We start from the raw sequence: 21,707 nt of genomic DNA, 5'->3' as shown, positions 1-21,707 counted from the left end.
TTATGAGTTGTGTTATGTCCTGCTGCAAGACATGATTTGTTCGGTTTCTATAGTCATCCTGTTCTTCAGTTGGTTCAAGTTTGCCTATAAATGATCCTTATACAGTTCCGGGTTTGCTCTTTTTACCTTGAATCTGCTCAGCATCAGTCTGCTTATGGGGTTTCTTGCCATTATTCTCATTATCCAGTAGGTTATTGTCCAGTGGTCAGATGTTGTCCAGGCATCTTATACCCACCAATCAGTGATGTATGCTGCAACATTTCTTGTGGCTATGATAATATCTATGGTTGCTTCCCATAGAGTGTTTCAGTAGGTAGGTAGTTGGAAGGGTTGGTTCAGAACAGTGAAGGATGAGGTTGAGAGGAATCCTTCTAATTGGAGTCCATTGTTGGTGCCCTGCCGGTCTGCATTCTGCTGTGTCACGCTGGAGACCTACATTTGACATTGGCTTCAACGATGACTCTACAGCCCTGGAGGATATTTTGGGCTGCCTGTAAGTATGTTATGGCCAGATTTATGTCTTCTCTTGGTCGACTGTAGAGTATAATTAAGATTTCTCCCACTGAACTGATGATGTGTGCACTTGCTGCCCAAGTGTGGTAAGTTGTGGGCTCATAGTGGCAGTTATGTTTGGATTGCAAACCGCAACGGCCGTCCATGGGGTGCCTTCGTCCGTCTGTATAACTTTGTAGGACATTGGGTAGCCTCTGACTTTACCCATGTGTGTGTGTGTGTAAGGCTATTGTATTATTATTACATCTGCGTTTTCTTCATCCACTTTTGTCCTCACCCGCTCGGGCTCGCTGTGCATTTATTTGGTGTATGCTTAGCACTCTGTCGTTGTAACCTTTAGGGCTTGTTCCCTAAATCAGTTCATAGTTGGTATGTGCTTTGTACTTTTAAGTATATACGGCATTTGGAGTCCCTGATAGAATGTGCGTGGTCTAGTTTTGCAGCCTGCAGTTGGCACATACAGGTTCCTTAGTTTTGTTTGTGCAGTTTGTACAGTGATGTCCTTTCTCCCAGCAGTGACCACAAGTTTTGCTCCAATTGGGCACATGTGTGGGAAGAGTGGCCGAATTTTCAGCATCAGTAACACTTTGGTATGACCACATGCTTTCGAAATGTACGACTTCCCCATTCAATGAAGATCCGATTTTGTCCCTCGATGACCTGCCAGACCTTGGGGGCCAGTTCCACAATTCACATCCTGTCTCCACTGTTTTTGCTTTGGTTGGAATATCTAGAATTTATTAGTTGGTCATGGTCCGGTTAGGTATCTTGCAGATTTCGTCTATATATCTAATCCTGCAGTTGATTTGGTGTGAGGCCATTGCTAAGGTTAAAAATTATCACTGTCGGCCCTTTCCTCCTGGGGGTTCGGCGGTGAGGCCCAGTGTTGTAATTTTGGGATTTCTTATGATTTGTTGAGCTTCTTCATTGGTCTCCATCTCTATGAAAATTCCGACGCTTGGCGTTTCCGTATTCCTTTTATTCTGGTTGTCTTTAAGTCTTCCTTCGTGTTCGCTATGACTTTTGTTTTGATCTCCTCATTTGTAGATTTTTCTTCTCGTGCAGCGGCTCTCAGGGCAACCAGATTTGGAGTTTTCAGTAGGGGTAGCTTCCTACTCTGGCTGGTTTGTCTGCAGTTTATTCTGTTGTTTGCATGATCATCAGCGTGTCAGGATATGTGGGGGGAGGGGGGCTCTGTTGCATTTTTCTTGCCTCACTCTCTTTGTAGGCCTCCAGTTTGGCTTTGTTCGCTTCTGCTTCCAAGTGAACTTTGTGTAGGATTGTTTGCAGCTTAGTCCATATGGTCACTATTTTACCTCTGAGAACTACGGTTATCCTACTCGAGGATTCCTTTAGCTTTTTCTCCAATTAAACTTGTAGGGCTAGCATCTGGTCTGGGATTGGCCCTTCAGAGAGTGAGGGTTCCAGGGTGGGGGAAGACTCAGCATTTTTGTGGGTGTTGTCCGAGTTTTCATTTACTTGGCTCAGGTTTTCCTGAATTACTTGTTTTCACTGTGAAATCGCAACTCTCTTTCATGTTTGAGAGCGACCTCTCTCTCTCGCTGCTCTTTTAGAGACCAGCGTGGGTCTGATTTCTTCAGTGTCATCACACATTCCAACTGCTGGGATAATATCACTCGTGGAGTACAGCGTTTCCTCATCAATGTTCAGTTCAACAGTGGCCATAGTTTCCGTTGATTTGCCTGTTTTGCTGGACTCAAAAAACCCAAGTTTCTCTGGAGAAAAATCTTGCTGTCCACGCCAGACACCGACTAACTGAGCCATGGAGTGAAAAAAAAGCCCATTAAAGTTCCTCGCGTCATCGACGAAATTCGAACCAGGGCCTTTTTTCACCCTGTGTGGGGAGGACGGGGACGATACCACTGTGCTACTCATGCAGACTGTGTTTATGGTGTGTGGGGGTGGACCGGCCGCCACCGCATCGCAGACGTGGCACCTTGTGTGCGGGGTGAAAAGCCATGTGGGATGAAAGTCTTTTTTTTTTCCTAAAAGATAAATTCCTTGCTATTTCCATGTGTTGTTGAGACCTGAAAATAAATATCTGTATTCTTAAAGTCCTTCCAAAGTTCCATCAGTTCTTGAAAATTAAACCTGTATGTTTCCTTGAAGTTTTTTCCGTTTTATCTGCAATATTGGTTGGTAAAATCTATTCCAAAGTAAAATTAAACAAGTGTTAAAAGGTTATTATTACCTGTTCTTGAAAAGGTGAAAATTAAACCAGTGTTTCTTGAAGTGTTATCAAGTTTATCTGCAATTTGTTTTTTTTCTCTAACCTCTGTATATGTTGATGTGTAAAACCTATTTAACATTTAAAATTAAGCAGTTGTTTAACGCTTAAAAGATTATTTTTCTTTCTAATACTAAAGACTCAACACAGAGACAGATAATATTTGCAAAAAAAAAAAAAAAAAATGTTGCTTTCTATAGGAGTTTGGGTACGCAAAGTGTACCCAAAGTATCCAGAGTCATATCCTGTTGAAGTTTTTGACGTCACATATCTTTCTGGATGTTTCTTCTCAAACTAGCAAACTCCCTTTAGCGTACGCTTATTTACAAAGACATAACGATTTCTGATTGGCCAAAAATATAACCTGATATTATTTCCCATCTGCGGAATGAAATTTATATTTGTTTCCCATCGTCTGAAGCTACCCTTTTGAAAATTTAAAATTATCAAACACCGTTAGCTTTGCTGGAAGTTTCCACTCTGTGGCTGAGTTAGTCGGTCTCAGGCGTAGATAGTAAGGTTTTTTCCCCAGAAAATGGGGTTTTTCGTCGAGCAAAAAAACGGGCAAATCCACCAGAGAACACACGCGATTAACAGACATAAGACACACAGCATGGCAGATGAATTTCATTATTTGGGTGGTCTAAATATAATAGTTTCTTTTGTTTTAGTAATTCTGCGAATAAATGAAGGCCCGGGTTTGAATCCCGTCGATGACACGAGGAACGTTTATGTCTTTATCACTCAGGGGCTCAGTTAGCCGGTCTTAGGCGTAGATAGCAACGTTTTCTTCCATAGAAACTGGGATTGTTCGTCCAGAAAAGCAGCAAATCGACCAGAGAACACTGGTATACTGACCAACCCGGAAGATTTATCGACACAATGAACACGGGTAGTTGAAATAACTTTCTGGGTGACCGTAATAAATAGTTTTCAAATTGTTTTTTTTTTTTCCTGCGATTAAATGGTCCAGTTGTTTCCAATACAGTTTGAAATCTGTCCTCTCTCAAAGTGAAGACGAAATTTTTTAAAAAACTATGAATAAAAGTAGAGAACAAATACGTTAAATTATTCAAAAACAATTTAGGTGATCGATTGAAGCGAATTCAGCAACCCATACGTGATTAAATGAAATAGATTCAAATTTTCATTTATACCTTCCATTATATTCAACGTTCACTTAAAGAAATAAAAAATAAAATCAAATATAAGCGAGAAAACATAAAATTGAAGCGTGGTATGATTAACAAGATTACTCATAGCAGACCAAAAAACATTTATTTTGGAGTATAGACGCATTTAACGCAATTTACTTCTACATTTCAAACTTCAACTTAAGGGTTAATCATTAAAGAGCTTGTCCTCACCTGTGCCGAAATGGATTGCTCCAAGAATTCCTTGCATAGTTGCTATGAGGCCATCTGGAGCAAGGGCATCACCGTAAGTAGCAGCAGAAATCCACAAAAGCTGATAGGTGAGGGGCTTCATGACCTCATACACCAACACCACCCATGGATTGTACATATACGACAACCCAAATAAACGAATGAGGTAGGCAAAGAAAGCCATAACCAAGACGTTCACTCTGCCAAACTTCTTGATGATCCATCCTGATATCATCAACACTGGTATGCTGACCAACCCGGAAACTGTGTTGGTAAGCCCGATTAGATACTTGGGGCTGTTCAGGTCAACCAAAAACCAACCTAAAAAGTTTTCTAGAAATCCCCAGAGTGACCCGAGAAAGAAAAGTGCAATAAGCAACAAGATGGTCTCCGGGTTTCGAAAGAGAGTCACAGTTTTCAAAGACACATTCTTTGTAGGAGCAGCGATCTCTAGTTTCGAAAATGTGACTACAAAAGCTGTCAAAAGCACCAATCCGTCGAAGAAGTAGAATGCGGGGAAATAATTCATGTGGTTTCCCCCCCGACTACCGATGTCCACAAGGTATCCGGATAGAGGAGAAAATATAATACCAGAAATTAAACCACACGCTCTCTCCCTGCCGAAGTCTCCATTATGTTTTTTGACCATTCCCAACATTGTGACGTCCATAAACCGGAAGCACAAGACCAAAAAAGTCATGTAACTGAGATATAAAATGAATGTCACAATAACAGTCAAAAGTTTGTCTTGAAAATTAACACTGTTACATTTTTTTTTGAAATGCAATTTTTCAGAAGCCGGTTGGGAAATTTCAAGTACTGAACAAATTAATGAACAATTGCGATTTTCTGCACAGACCATTCCTGATAAATCTTCAAAGAACGAAGAATTGGACTCAGATGGGTGAAGAAGATAACTGCACTGACTTCCAGGTCGACCATACATTTGTACATTGATGGTGATATTTTCTGGTTGGCTGTCTTTTTGGCCGCATAGCTGTTCTTCTTCGGAACACGGTTCTGATCCGAATTCATGATGTTCAGAACTGTTCCAGCATCGCCTATTGCATTCGAGCAGTTGAGCAGTTGCATTTCCCGTGGAGTTATTGCCGCAGTTCCCTTCAGCCAACAGATGGAACTGTTCACTTGAATCGCAGGTAATTTCAACTGGATATAGCTTACAGGAAGACTGAGGGGCTGGTGGAATGAAGAGAATCCCTGTAGCCGTCACAACGCACATAAATAAGCAAAGAACAAGGACAAGTTTGTGTCTTCCAATCTTGTCTGCAATCATCCCGATCAGTGGAACAGCCAGTATCTGAGGAATGGGAAGGAAAGTAAGGATGGCTGATGTTTCAGAAATCGTTAATCCCAACTGCTTCGGGTGGATGAAGAGGAATGGTATCAGGGTATAATACGCTGTAGAAAAAAGACAAAAAAGCGAAATATAAGTTGCATTCCAAATATTGTCAGAAAAATATTGATATCTCTTGTCTTCTCTGACTTTTTATAGATAATTCTTAATTACCAATTATAATACAATTAGAATTATAACAATTATAGCAGTTAATTAACTCTTATGTATGTTAATTGGAGTACAAAAGTAATAATTTTTAATGTATTTAAGTTTCCGAATACAATTCGATAGATTAATTGAAAAATAGAACAGTTCCAGAGTTCTATAATCTGCCAGTTGAGAAAATAGATGATGTGACCAATCATGTATCAACTTTTAAGGGTTATTAACGGTGTATGGTTATCGTGTGTGTGTGTGTGTGTGTATATACTAATCACTTAAAACACGTTTTAATCACTTAAAACATAAACATACTGATGATTTACTCAAGAAATACAAGGTCTTTATTGAAAAATGCCGGGACAAAGGGAAAAATGTTCTGGATCTGCAATTCTGGCCCGACATACGAGGAGAGAATATATGATGGATGTATATGGATGAATTCTAGACTTGAAGGACTGTGCAAGTTTATGGAGGAATTTTTTTTTTTTTTTTTTGTTGAGCGTGGCTTGCCTTAGTTAATACACTGCTCGACAAAATTAACGGAAAACGTGCTGTAACTCGTGCAGCTTGAGATGAAGCGAGGAAAAATTTGGCATGCGGTGTAACATGGAATAATGATGAAATGAGGAGACCGCGAGAAACTTCAATTCCTATAAAAGTCCTCTATAAGGCGCTTTTATAGGGGTTGTATAAGAATTACCAAAAAGGTCACATTATATAAGTCGACAAAAGTTGCTCGAAAATATGGTAACATGACATCAGTAAAGCGTATGATCCCCTTCGACGTTTAAACAGTCCTGACAGCGGTGAATCATGATCAATATAAGGGTGTCTGTATGATTCTGTGGCAACAAATCTCATTCTCCCACCAGTGCAGTCACCAGGAGACCAAGGAGTTGGCTGTCGGCGTGCAATGCCGAGCCCAAAGGTTCCACACGGGTTCGATTGGATTTAAGTGTGGTGATCCAACTTTGTTTGAGTTGCTTATCTTCTAACTAACAGAATAAATTGACCTCATGATGATTTTCCTTGTCTTAAACACGATCTTCGACATCTGCCACACTCCAGAATGTACTGGAATTCTGCCCAAGATTTATCACCTTCTGTACCATGACATCCTTTCCTCCAGCCAACTTTTGATTAAATAAAACCTCAACAAGATCTACAATGCTAGGACTTCTATTGTGATTTATTATGTTGTTCGATCTCATTTTTTGCAACTCTAGAAGTGATCGACCTACAACTCAATTTTAAGATGTAAATATAGCTCGGCTGACTGTTAACTGACTGTGATTTTAATAATAGTTAATTATTATAAAGAAGTCATAAACCAGTTAGATATTACATTACCAACATCCTTGTTTCATGATTTCTACACCTCGTTGAGTCCACGCCACAACTAATCCAGGTTGTTCTCAGGTTAGAATGGGACTTACTCGCTATTAGGCAGTTGTGTCTATTAAAGAGGCTAGTCAGTGTATCTTTGTATTTATATTTTGCTGTAACTGAGATTAAGTTTCTTAGAAATAAAGAGACATTTTCCACTGCTAAAGTACCAAGTAAATGGTTTGTTTCAGCGAATCAAAAGAGAAGCGTAGTGATATGGTCTAAGAGAAAAAAAAAACAAGAAAACAAGACAGCAATATATTCCTCACCTGAAAAGAAACAAAACACAACAATCCTCAGTGGAACAAGAGGTTTGTTCACCCTGAACCAGTCTCGAACTTGGGCCGTTCTACTTTTCATCGTGGATATCTACAAAGTCAAAACCCAAAATTTGTTAGTGTGATATAGATAGAAATCATAATTCTAGAATTTATCTGATTACTAACTTTGCTTTATAAATATCTAATAAAAGTTGAGTTAGTGATATGGTTAAAACATTGTGTTATCAATATCATTATCAAGATTACTAAGTTTAATCAGTGGTGGTAGCATGAATTTATTTTACCACTTAACAGTAGATCTTTCTTTAACGGATATTAAGAAATTTGGGCCTTCTAGCCTCCTAAATCATTTATGTGGATTACTCTGCTTAGTATTCTTTTTTTCAATCGTACCAGAAGGGAGATCTTTAAGTTATTAGGGTCTTTAAAAGTAAGTACGTGAAGTGTATTACTATTTGTATTAAATAAATGATAATAAAAATAAAATGGATAAACAACCCATGCAACCCTATCCTCACAAAGTTACCATCCAGTTGATCTTTGAATTCCAGTTCCCGTTTGAATTCCAATTCCAATTAATCTTTGAATTCCAATTCCCGTTTGAATTCCAATTCCAATTCCCGTTTGAATTCCAATTCCAATTGATCTTTGAATTCCAGTTCCAGTTTGAATTCCAATTCCAGTTGATCTTTGATGTTCCGAGCTTTCAACTTCCCACGACGGTGTTTTAGAGACACTGGAGAAGAATTTAGTCAATTGTGGTATTCAGATTTATGACAAACTGAAGAGCGTAACTTCTAAGATTCTTTAAACTTTATTATAACTTTGTAATGTGATTAACCATTTATAACCTTATTAATTATTAATAACTTTAGAAAGCATATTATGCAAATTATTCATGCCTATAAAACATGGGTAGCAATCACTCACTTCCTTCCCATTTTTTGGCTTGATCAGTGGGATAGCCACATCTCCAGTATACTCAGGATGGTAAGTCATCCTCGTTTAGATGATTCTTTGAGATAGCGGACCGTTGGAAGACTTAAAGGCGAGCAGTCGCAGGCGAAGGTTATATGTTAGTTTAATGTGCTAAGCAGTGTCGTCTCGACACTATGGAAGCAACTTCAGGAGAAAGGAACCATTACAAGAAGAGATGGCCAAGGTCGTCCGAAGGCCTACGCCAACCAGAACAGACAGCAATCTTGCTCTATCAGCAAGACGGAAGCCCGAATCTCCTGTCACCAATGTCCTTTGAGGTTGCTGCCGCCCAAGTGAAAACGTTTCCAACCGGACTGTGTTAAGAAGGCTCAATTCAAGTGGACTCTACGCAACGAAGCCAGAGGTTTGTATCCTATTAATCCCAAACCACCATAGAGCTTGTCGAAACTGGTTCCAAGAACATGTGACTTGGAGCCCTGGCAAATGGAACACACTTCTGTTCTCTGATGAGCCCCTTTCTAGCCTACAATGAATTTTGAAAATGAATTTTTATACGTTATTTCATTTGGAGTAAACGAGTACTATTGGTGCGAGCCGCATTTCAATTATAATCCAAACCCAATGTTGAAATATTAGATTGCGCCCACGATTCTCGACATCTCTCGTGGTTGATGGCGCTCCATATAGTTGTGGCGGGTTCCACCATTAATGGCAAAGCTGGGACCCGCATACATCCCATTATGGAGGTCTTTATCTTGCACCATGAATAAATTAACGAAACATTACGCAGATCCGAAAAATTCGTAAACTACTAAATCTAAAGAATTTAAACTTACAAGATATAGAAAAGAATATAGTTTATCAAAATGTAAGAATAAAATGTAAAACATATCGCTGAAAATAACTTCAAAATTATCAAAAATAAATTTATAAATAATATTTAGTAACGCCACATGGCAATGGTTCTTGATCTGCGATTTGGACTTTTTTTCTTTGCAAATGGGAGTCATAAATACCCTTTTAAAACGAGGGGAATAAATTGATTCTTCAAAGGAGCTTTTAATCGTTTCACGTAGTAATGAGATTAGTGGAAATGAGTGTTTTTTCCGAGGCAATTAAGGGAATTTGTTCAGGGTCATTTAAGTAATTTTTTTAGAAAGAAGCTAAAGCCTTTTGGGTATCGTTGAACTCAATATGGATTTAGATAAAGTATCAAAGGATTTAAGCAGTGTTTTTATGATGAATGTGTTGTAATGGATGGTAATTTCAATTCGCGAAGTAATCTGAAAATAATTCTCCATTTGTTGAGGGTTAGAAGCTGCCTGGTAATCGTTTATTAATTGGAGTACAGCGATTGGTTATTTATGTTGAAGGGTGTTAAAGAATTTCCAGAATCAGTTTCCTCTCAATATATTTAATGATTTAAGTACTAAAATTACTGCGGAGATTGTTTTATATATAATGTTTCATTAAAGTTTTATTAAAATGGAAAATCGACTGTTAAATACTCTTAAGTTTTGATCACTCGTTCTCTTATTCGGGACATACCATATGGGATAAACTGTTTAGTTTCACATTCAACTGGCTTATTTTGATGTAAAAGAGCGCAATTTCAGGTGACAAAATTATACAATCTTACCTTTCCTGTTTAATCAGTCACTGCTTCTGATTTTATCCACGTTTTTAACCCCTCTCACCCTTTCTACGTTGCTGTCTCCTGAAATCGATACTCCGGACCCTTGTTTTTACGATGGACCTAGAAATCAAAAACGAATTAAGTGTGTGGGAGCTTCCAGTAACAGTGCAGCTTTTTGCAAAGCAAATGATGACGAAGATCGAAGCTTTCCATGTGGTGTAGAGGCGCTGTTGCAATTTTTCGTTTACACGTACGTGTATTTAGGAGTATATTACACGTACATATATTAGGTGTGTTAAATATTGCTAAAGTTAACTGTTTATGTGTACCTTGTATTAACACATCAAATTCAAAAAGTGTCGCAACTGATTTCGCTGCAGAATAAAATGGTGATGTCCTTTGTCTGACCTTTGCAGTTTTGCGTCGGGTCGTTGTTTGACCATTTTGACGTCAGTCCCGGTACACTTGAACTACGGCGCCTCTGGAACACCCCACCAGTGCAGCCGTGACTTACATAATAATAACATACACTGCGCTGTCCCTTTATTAGGTACACTCCTGCTGTGTACATGAACACGAAGTCCAATATGGCGGCTTTAGTGTCTGGACACGTTTTATCGCGCTCCTGATTTTTAATGGAATTTAGTAGTTTAAAATGTGCATATAGTTCAAAAAAGTGTTCAAGCTGAAAGAACTTAATCGGAGGATTCCCTAGGTGAGACTAATTTTATATTCTACTGGGAATTTAGTAAACTACCAGCGTTTTTATCTGTGTCCTTTGTTGGTCACCATGTGGCTGGCGGCAGGGCCATAGAGAGGCACTGATATAAACCAGTGGCCACGTCGGTAGTTTGCACTTGACTGGGGAGGTTCCCAAAACCATGTTAAAACCGAGCAGGAAGTTTGCTCCACCAAACTGTGCTCATAACTGCTGTATGTATTAACTGCTTTATGCGTAAATTAAACCAGAAGCAATGAATTCAGTGACTCCCCCCCCTTGCCATTAACTTTACCTGGCTGACTGTGAACTCCTTACCTATGCATTCCACGGAATTACTAATGACACTATCGCCTCCGGCGCCCCAGGAAGCCCCTATGGGAAGTAATCCTGCTCTTCTGGGAGCATTTTCACACTAGGCTATCCCCCCCCCCTTAGTGACCGAAGGGGATAGCACAAAACTTCAATAACCACCTGTGTGCCTTCAAATTCAACCACAGATTTGCGGAGGACATCGTCCGACAGCATTTTAAGTGCCCTACCAGATCATCCCACATACGCCCGATAAACCGAACTGTCTCGGTTATCCGGAATTCGCTAAATGGAAGGGAAAACAGAAAATTATGGAATCCTTGATGCAGCCACAAAGTGACCACCTCGACATTATTGACGAGACAGAAGATATGGAGGATACCCGATCAGGGGCCTCTCAAGCCAAGCGAAAAAATAAGCGAGTGACCCGCTCCCAGACCGAGTCTAGAAAGCAGCCCGACCACACAGCATCTCAAAGGGAAACAAACAACGATGACAAACAACAGGAACCACCCCTGAACCACACTCTTCCAGAGGGCTCCGTCTATGAGAAAACATTCATTTTAAAAACGGCCCTTGAAAATATATTCAAAGAGAACCCTAACAAGATCTCCTCCGGACTGAGGTCTCAAATTGTGACAATATATCACAAAATGGAGACAATTCTCTATGGTACATACTTAGAAAGTGAGAGAATATCTCTACACGGCTACAAACCTATATGGAATCTGAGGCAAACAAAATGCCACAGCGCGCCCCCTCATATGCCCAAGCGCTGAGAAATATACCAAACGAGGCAGAAAAAACAAACAAAGTGGAAATCCAACAAAAGAAAGTATTATCGAAAACCCCGAACATCGTCATACTGAGACCCACCGCAGAAGAGAGACCCTCCAGTGAACAAATAAAGCAAAAAGTCATAAACAACCTCAAAGAGGAATTCGAAGACACTAGGATAAAGTCTATCCGAAAAACAAGAAGTCCTGGTATCGTAATTGAGACGGAAAGCAAGGAGGAAGCCGAGGGGATAATAACGAACCCCAAGCTAAATACCCTGGGACTCATGGCAGAGACCCCAAAAAAAGAAAGGCCCATCAATAGTTATTTTCAATGTGGACCAAAATCTACAACCACAACAACTCACGGAAGAAATATATAGAAGAAACCTTAAAAGCCACCTACCAAATCAAGAAGGGGCACACTGCTGACCCCAAAATACAGAACCCAGTCCAAAACATATGGAGGATATAACTAGACAGTTGAGCTGACTCCGCCTGCCTGGCAGGTCCTAAAAAAACCAAAGCAGGATTTTTGTCGAGTGGAGCTGCCTCCGTTTTAGAGAGCATGTGGCCATGCCGACGTGCTTTAGATGTTGCAAATATGGCCACACCACTCACACCTGTGCCCAAATGGAACCAACCTGCGGCCACTGCTCAGAGAGGGGACATGATTTTAAGACCTGCCCCAACAAAACTAAGCAACCCATCTGCACCAATTGCAAAAGCCTCAGAATGGATCACAACCACTCCATCCGAAACTCAAACTGTCCCACTTACCTCAAGGTAAAAGACACCTACCAACAAAGAATTTATTATGGGAATACAACATAAAAAATACAATTGCGGCGTACTAAAGATACACCAACTAAACGCCCACCGAGCTCGAGCGGTCGTTGAGCAGGTACGACTCCAAGCAGATGAGGATAATGCTGACATTATCATAGTCCTAGAACCGTATACCAATCAGAAACAAGTAAGGGGATACCCGCTCAATTATAAAATTTTTCAAAGCAACGAAGCCACCCCCTGGGCAGCAGTACTAGTAAGAAATCCAGAGATAACGGTTAAAAAGATACCACAACTTTGCACTCCCTGGGCAGCCTGTGCCCATATAATATGCTCCATATGCAGCTACTACATAATAGCCCTCTACTGTAGGCCTGAAGTAGAAATCGACTTTGCCACAACATATCTACAATCAGTACAGACAGCCCTGGTAGGGCATAAAATCTTGATTGGAGCGGATGTTAACTGCCGATCACCCGTCTGGCGCAGTGCCAAACCGGACCGCAGGGGAACCTCAAACGGACGGAAACTAGAAGACTTCCTAGCAAATTCAACATTTACTGTCATAAACCAACCGTTCTGCCTCCCAACGTATTGTAACATGCTATGGAAAGAAACGATCGACATAACTTTAACGTCCAGAAATATAGATACAAACATAACCCACTGGACTGTACAAAACGCGTGGACTACGTCTGACCACCGAACCATCACTTACAGCATACAAAGGAATCAGGCTAGAACAGTCGCCACTAAATACCTGTCAAACAGATTCGCAATCAGGAAAGCAAATTGGGACACCTACTGCAATTTCTTATCCACCCAAGGGAGCAGTACATGGAGAACTTGGACAGAAGGGAGATCGAAGGTGAAAGGATAGACCCCAGCCAGTTCGCACATGATATAACCTGCATAAACACCAATGCAGCGGAAGCATCCATGAAAAGGAAAACTCCGATGACGGGAGAAATGCCATGGTGGACCCCGTAGCTGAAAAGAATGAGAAGGCAAGTACAGGATAAAAGAAAGCAGTATCCAAGGGCACGAAGAACATGGCCCCAGGCGGAAGTTGCGGAACTGAGACAACAATATAGACAGATCCGAAACTTTTATACAGAAACTATTAAGAAAAACAAGAAAACATCCTGGGAACGACTTGTTCAAGTAACAGGAAGTACTGAACCCTGGGTAGTGGTGTATAAAATCACCACAAACAAACTCCCCAGAGGCGAAGTGATGACCGCAACAAAGACGGCACAAGGAACACTCACTGCAACATGGCAGGACTCAATAAAGAACATTCTCAGCAATCTAATCCAAGACCCACCAGGCATACTAACAGAGGACCAGAAAGCCATCTGCCAAGCAAACGAAGAATATGAGACCCAACAACTAGAATCCCCTTTCACAAACGGTATCACAAACCACGAACAAGAAGTGCCCTGGCACCGATCTCATCGAGCCGGAAATGATCAAGAAAGCAGCGGAGATTATGCTGGACCTCCTGCTCCGACTGTACAACACCTGTATCAAAGAGGGCCAGTTCCCCACCAGCTGGAGGACGGCCAATCTAAAACTGATCCTCAAAAATCGAAAGAGACACCAGGAAAATCCCAATTCATATAGACCCATAGCCTTATTGTCGATACTAAGCAAGCTTTACGAAAGATTATTACATAAAAGGATCCACAACCACTATAATGAGGCAAACCTGAATTCACCCAAGCAATTCGGCTTCAAATCGGGATCTTCGACCACAGATGCTGTCCAAGGCCTAACCACCAAAGCGATGCAGTGTACCAAGAAATATTTCCTTGTCATAGCCGTCAACTTTGCTGGGGCGTTCGACACCCTCTGTTGGCCGAGCGTCCTTTGCAGCCCGGAGAACACCAAGGGCAGGGAGAACACCAAGCAATTTGTACAGGAGCATCAAAACTTATCTCTCGGACAGAAACGTCCAAGTAATAACGCCCTACAAGAAGTTGACATGGCCGGTCCGCAGGGGCTGCCCTCAGGGATCTGTCCTGGGGCCGCTCCTGTGGAACATAGTGTTTGACGAGTTCCTCACCATGGACCTGGGGGAGGTGGAGGCCCAGGCCTTCGCAGACGACCTCGTACTGATGGTCGCGGCGGATTCCAGACAGAACCTTGAAACGCTTGGAAACCAAACCCTTGAAACCTTGCAGGACTGAGCAAAACTACACACCTTAACAATCTCGCCAACGAAGACGGACTCAGTACTATTGAGAGGGAGGTTAAACCTTAGAAGACCACCACAAATCAAGCTGGCAGGACAAACAATCAAACTGTCAACGCAAATTAAATATCTGGGACGGATCATCGATCAGAACTTATCATTTAAACCGCACCTAATCTATCTAAAAGAGAAACTGCCGAAATACACAGCGCTCGTTGCCAGAGTTACACGCAGGGATTGGGGGCTAAACAGGAGAACCCTGTCCCTGTATTATAAAGCCATCTTCATCCCGATAATAACATATGGATCTCCCATATGGTACAAGAAAGCAGGAACAGCAGTGAATAAAAGGATACTGGGCACGATTCAACGCAACATATTATTAACAATAACAAGAGCATGTAACACGGTTAGTACGAGTGCCCTACAGGTCCTTGCGGGGACCCTACCCTTGGATTTAGAGGTAAGGTAACCCGCAGCGGGTTACCGTACCCTTGGATTTAGAGGTAACCCGCTGCGGACTTATGTATCTACTAGCCAAAGGAACTCAAACCACCTACAACGGTCTTACCATTGACATCACCAATAACAGGAAAAACGAGAAACAAAAAATAGTGGATCACCTTCGTACAAATTTGGCAGAGCAGATGGACAGACGTGGAAAAAGGAGCGATAACAAAAAATTTTTTTCCCCAAGTAACCAAACTGTATCCCAAGGCTCCCGCATGGCTGTACCCAGGCCTAAACACTACTTTTCTACTCACCGGCCACGGGCCTTTCAAGGCCAAATTAAATGCCATGGGCATAATCGAGGAATCACACTGTCTCTGCGGCGAACAATCACACAATCAAAGAAGGATGCTGAACAAAAGAAAGAGGAACAGAAGGATGCGGCTTGCCCCATGAGTGACAATGAAGAGAAACAGACTTGAGACAAGGGCCATATTGAAGACCTGAAGAGGGCACTCTAGCCCTCTTCACTTTTAATTCCTAACTCCCCGGGAGGAGGGGACGGCCACACGGTCCCCCCTTCTCGCCATCCCCTGTTTCCTCTCTGGTGGGACATGGGCATGCCCCACTGAAACTGGGGCCGCCTTCTCTATTGGCTCCATACTTCTGCCTTTCCCCCCAGTCTTCTGTCTCCCTCCCCTCTATCTTCACGAAGTCCCACACATCAAAATTAGTATATCAAAACCGCCATACGCCCAGCATTCGGTCTAAGAAATTAAAGCGATAATATCCCCACGTCAACGCAAATAACAAAAATCACTTTATTTTATTTTCTTGATGACCATTGGAATATGCCACCCAAAGTTTTTTTTTTTTTTTTTTTGGTCCTAGCCGCCGAAATCTCAGGAAACTAAGCGGCAGGACCTGCCAGAGTAAAATAAGACTATGGAGTTCCTGGCCTGCCTCCATGGGGCGTAAGTGGGGCAACGTCGGATCCCAACAGGGGTCCAGCGGCTAAATAGCCGGAAGAACAACTGTACACGACATTACACGATCCAAGATCCATACACTTTTAAATCTCTGGCATTTACAGTGTACTGTAATACACCACAACGTAAACTACTCGGAGATGGGGGTAACCCCTGGTGCCGCTTGACCCTAAAAACACTTACACTTACTTTGTACATAAATACGTCTGCGTGGGTAGCACAGTGGTATCGTCACCGTCCTCCCCACACCGGGTGGAAAAGGCCCCGGTTCGAATCCCGTCGATGACGCGAGGAACTTTAATGGACTTTTTTCACTCCGTGGCTGAGTTATTCGTTCTCTGGCGTAGATAGCAAGGTTTTCCCCCCCAGAAACTGGGGTTTTTCGTCCAGCAAAACAGACAAATCAACCAAAGAACACACGCAATTAACAGACATAAGATACACAGCACGAGTATTGAGGATTTAAAATTGCACAGAGAAGGGCATGAAACAAAGGGCTTTGAGATGATACTTGAAGGCATTAACAGAATAGCCGATACTCTTGAAACGTACCTAAGGACCCCGAATAGCTCAAATAAAGAAAAGGAAGCCATACTCAAAAGGGAAGTGGGTACTCAAACATCAGATCCTGTCTCTCCCGCGCCTAGTGAGACTGTACCGCAGCAGCCTAAGGTGTCGATTAATAATAATAATAATAAACTTGCTCTTCAGGTCGCTAGTCCTCTTGAAGAAATGCTAAGGAATTCTGACTATTTAGAATTTATCAAAAAAATCATACAAAGAAAAACTCCAGATTCCTTATTAAGAGGTGACAGATCCTCTCAGCTAAACAGATCGAACCAGACTACACACCAATTACCAGCTGCACAAGGAGAAATAATGCATCAGAACACCAGATGACAAACTAAAGCGGCCGTCGGAGGTTCAGAACTGAACTACAAAAAATCCAAACATCCCAAATCGAGTTATCTGCAGCTAAACATAAAACAGCATTACTTCCGACCAACAACGAACAGTAATGCAACAAATACAACTGATGGTCACAACATGCCGTTTGAAAGTAGCTCTAAGAAGACAGTTGAACCAAGAGCATGGAGAATGAAATCAGCACCTATCAACAGTAACGTTACTTCCAAGCAAGACAAGATCTTCTTCACCCAAGCAGCTCAGAATCGTGATGCAGTTATCTAACCCCAACACACTGGGTATTAAAACGGTGCAGCGTAGAGGAAGGAGGGCAAGACCCTCCAGCATTTTTATAAGTCGACTATGCCCGGAAACAACAGTAGAACAAATTGAAACCCTTCTGAAGCAGGTCAACGTACCCAGTACCCCCATAAAGGTCCATACCAGTCATCCATCCTATTCCTCTTTCCGGATTAAGATCAAAAGTTCCAATATAGAAAGATATCTAAACACAGATATCTGTCCCGCAGGTCTCTTGGTAATGCCATCGTTTGGTAATCATAATGAACAACCAGCAGTACAAGCGATCTCTAGACCAAAGACGGCCAGTGTGCCTCTCTCTGCATAGCTAGGCAGCGAACCAAACTCTCCCTTCCAAATTACAATCATGCAGATCAATGCACAGCACTCTAGATGCGTGCTGATGACATCAGGCTCATTGCAACGGAAAATTTATTTGATATAATATGCATTCAGGAACCTTATGTCTCTAAGCACATTTATGGGCAATCTTCCAAAGTTATGGGATATCCTATGACTACAAGAATCATCCAGTCCTCTGCAACTGATCTTAAATCTGCCATCGTCATATTCAACAACAAGCTGGATATCATTGTTATCTCTGGCTTGTGTAATCAAAATTCCACCTGTATTTTAGTCTCTACATCAACTTTCTCGTTCTACTTACTGTCACTATATTGTCCACCATCAGCAGATATTAATTTATCACAAAGATATCTAGAACAGGTGTTTGCTATTTTAAATCCCACATATTTAATAATTACAACTGATTCAAACGCAAAATCTTTCTTATGGTTCAGCAGTGTTTTGGACAACAGAGGTACGATTTTCAAGGAATTTTTATTCACCTACAATTTAAATCTGCACAACTTACCCAACCAACCGCACACCTTCTCAAACGTCCACGGAGAATCAAACATTGATTTAACCATTTCAACGTCCGCCATGTCCTCGAGGATCTCTGATTGGACCATACATACTGACTACACAAACAGTGACCACCGAGCAATCACTTTTAAGGTTTTCTGTCAAAACCATCAAATGGCCTTTATTTATGTCTTCAATTCACCAGAATTTTAACGTTAACACTCGCCGGTCTTTGAACCAGTTCAATGCCTCAGAATATGCATTCTGTGTACAGGCTGCCTTACTTCGTGCTACAGAACGCTCCGCTAAGAAGAAAATTAGCACGCATACTACAGTTCCATGGTGGACAGCTGAACTTTCCACTCTGCGCGAAAAAGTACACAAAGCACGCAGAGACTTTCAACGGAGAAGGTCCTGGCCTGAACCAGAAGTTACCAGACGAAAAAATACCTATAAAGGCCAGCGAAATGAATACATAAATACAATTGCAAAACAAAAACTTGCCTCTTGGCACGTTTTTGTTTTGCAATTGTGGAGTGAAACACTAATTTCACTCCACAGGAAATTCTGATCCCTGGGGTCTATTATATAAAATTAGCAAAAACAAGTATCACAAGTATCATGAATTGTACAACACTGTAGAGTGTAGAGTGTGTTTACTGTCAAACGGCACCAGGGGTTTCCCCCATCTCCGCGTGCTATACATTGTGGGTGTGAAACAGAACACTGTCAATGCCAGAGGTTTAAAAGTGTATGGATTTTGTACATGTGTAGTGTCGTGTACCGTTGTTCCTATGGTCATTTAGCCGCTGGGCCCCTAATGGGACCCAACGTTGTCCACACTCCACTCCATGGAGGCAGACCAGGTACACCACTGATATAGTTATTTACTCTGGCAGGTCCTGCCACCTAATTTCCTGAGATTTCAGTGGCTGGGACCTTAACAAAAAATAATAAAAAAATAATAATAAAATAAAATAATAATAAATAAATAAAATAAAATAAAATAAAATAAAAAAATAATAATAATAATAAAATATTTCTTTTTTTAAATAATAGTAAAAAAAACCGTTATAGTTATGGGTCAGCCAAAAAGAAGTGCTATTTATGCAAATAAACGTTGTTAAGTTTTTGGGTATAGGGCTCAAGCAATTTAACAATGGTTCAGATACTAGTAATTATAATTAAAAGAGAGAGAGAGAGAGAGCGGTGGGAAGACTGAAGACTGGGGGGAAACGACAGAAATAAGGGGTCCATAGAGAAGATGACCCCCAAATCAGTGGAGTAGGCCCATGCCCCACCAGAGGGAAGAGAGGGGCGGCGAGGGGAGGAGGAGCCCAGAAGTCACCTCCCCCTCCCGCCCAGGGAGTGGAGGCAAAGGGCCATGCAAGGGAGCGTGGCTTAAAAAAAAATTCTATAAAGTCCCAAAGATGGTCTTGTATCTGGGTGAGAACCAGTTTCGTTAAGTCCAAGGATGGTTAGTTTAGTCGTGGGCTTGTGGTTGATCCCTGTAGATAGCAATAAGTGTCCTCCTTCGGGTGAACAGTCCCTGGGCGAATTTTGTCAGCTCCTTATACTCCTCTTGCGAGTCCAACAGGTTTACTTTCCTGTCGCGAGGGAAGTAAGTCAGCTTTGTCATCAGGAGGCAGCGGAGATCCTCATAGTTTTCACAGTTGTACATTATGTGAGACCATGTCTCCACTCCCCACAGACACGGCGGGGATTGTTCACTAATTTAAAACTGTTTAGTTTGGCATTCAGGGCCCCATGACCTGTTAAAAAGGTACACAGTGTACAGTCCCGGGTGAAACCATGATGGTGTTTTTGGGTATAAACTTCCGACATCAGGCAGAAATTTCCTCGTTATTTCCCCTTTTGTGGATTCTGACCACCTATCCTGCCAGACCTGCTGTAGGTGGGTGGCGAGTTTTGTTTTCTCTCTTTTCAGGTTTCCTGTAGGGTCAATGGAGTGGCCCAGGAAGGTGCAAGGAAGCCCTTTTGCGAGATGCCCATGGCACAGAGGACGCTACTGATCATTCCCTGTGTTGCAACGATGTTTAGAGTGTTCCCATAAAATACGGTTTCTACTTTGGATTATCAATTCCCTGGACTGTGACGAACATTTCAGTGGATGCAGCATAGCTTACTCTACCTGCAGGTAAAATTTTATCATTTTATTTGAAGTGGGAAGGCCATTTTACAAGCAAGTGAATATATCGTTGTATCTTCCCTATGGAAACCCACGTGGTCGCCATAGCGATACTGTCACTGAGGCAGTGAAACCTGTAACCTGTGAAACTGACTAGGAGCGGAGTTCTCCCAGGAAAACGTTTAAACGTTTTTTTTTAATTAACACACAACTGTATATACATTCTCTAATATACATTAATCAATTTATATACAATAATTATATACAGATTTTATATACATACTCTTATATATACTGAAGTCTTTCTGTACATTTGATTGTGTGTGTCCTGATAAGAAGGGTGGCTCCTAGACATAAGCCCATCTCCACCTTTTACTCCTGTAAAATCTCAGAACGTCTGCAAAACAGGCCTGAAAAAGAGCGTTATTTCAGGCCATTTCGTCACCAGGGATTAACCAACACCTGGATCAACCATTCTCGGAGTGTGCTGTAATGCACAAATCCCGCACCTACCGGAAGTAGTGCTATACTGGTAGGTGCCAACAATCCTGCCCCCAAGGCTGCCCAAACTTGGAGCCCAGCGAAAAAAAAAAAAAAAATTTCCAACTAAGAACAATGTATACTTGTTGAGACAAAAGCAACATTATACAAATATTTACATGTAAATAGCAAATATATACACTTAGAATGACATTATCTTAACAATAACACTTAGAAACATTAACCTGTTTCTACACCCAAAAGAGAAAGTGCAATACTATTGACATTAAGCTTCCAGGTCTGAGGCTCCCAAGCCCAGATGCAATCAAGCAAAACTCCCAACATACACTGTCAGTTCATTTTCTGATAGGTTCCTTATAATTGATCTTTTAGAGAACACTGCAGCAGCAAAAACCTGCAATGCTTGAAAATTAGACACTCCGTTCACAAACTCCTGCACGTTGTTTTCAGCTAGATCGGGAATCAGTTCGAAAATACGACGCCTCTCAACATTATAAAATGGGCAATGAAACAATGTATGCAGGCAAGTTTCCGCCTCACCACAAGAACACCACTGATCTGGCTCCAGACCCCATGAACATAATTTGTCTCGAAAGGACCCTGTCCTGTCAGCACATAGTTGGTGAACATTGAAGGGCAAAACCATGACGAAACTGTTTTAGAAGTAGCAAAGTCCGCAGCAGGAATAATATTCCTAGTTATTACGACGAAATCCACCGATTCCTCCAAATCTCTATTAGTTCATTCCAGATTCTAAGTTTCTCCTCCTTAACACTGGCATCCAGCTTGATGGAAATGTCCAAATAATTAGCAGGGATTTCCTTTCTCATAGCATATAACATTCCA

General features: G+C 41.5%; 2 protein-coding genes across 2 annotated transcripts in view; both read right to left on the bottom strand.

Moving 5' to 3' along the window:
- LOC150076292 (major facilitator superfamily domain-containing protein 6-A-like) overlaps window positions 1-21,707 on the bottom strand; it is a 112,798-nt gene that overhangs the window by 47,814 nt on the left and 43,277 nt on the right. The gene's annotated exons all lie outside the window — the stretch shown is intronic.
- LOC150076293 (major facilitator superfamily domain-containing protein 6-like) lies at window positions 4,103-9,968 on the bottom strand. Its single transcript, XM_090387839.1, has 3 exons — window positions 9,911-9,968; window positions 7,321-7,420; window positions 4,103-5,565 (listed from the first exon to the last, which is right to left on the bottom strand). The coding sequence occupies exons 2-3, from the start codon at window positions 7,409-7,411 to the stop codon at window positions 4,103-4,105; spliced, it is 1,554 nt and encodes a 517-aa protein (XP_090243965.1). The 5' UTR covers window positions 7,412-7,420; window positions 9,911-9,968.

The sequence above is a fragment of the Mastigoproctus giganteus genome, chromosome 13 (assembly GCF_048544385.1).
Source record: "Mastigoproctus giganteus isolate SK-2022 chromosome 13, ASM4854438v1, whole genome shotgun sequence".
Taxonomy (NCBI): domain Eukaryota; kingdom Metazoa; phylum Arthropoda; class Arachnida; order Uropygi; family Thelyphonidae; genus Mastigoproctus; species Mastigoproctus giganteus.
Note: the sequence above shows the minus strand (reverse complement) of the source record. Positions and strands in the feature narration are given on the sequence as shown.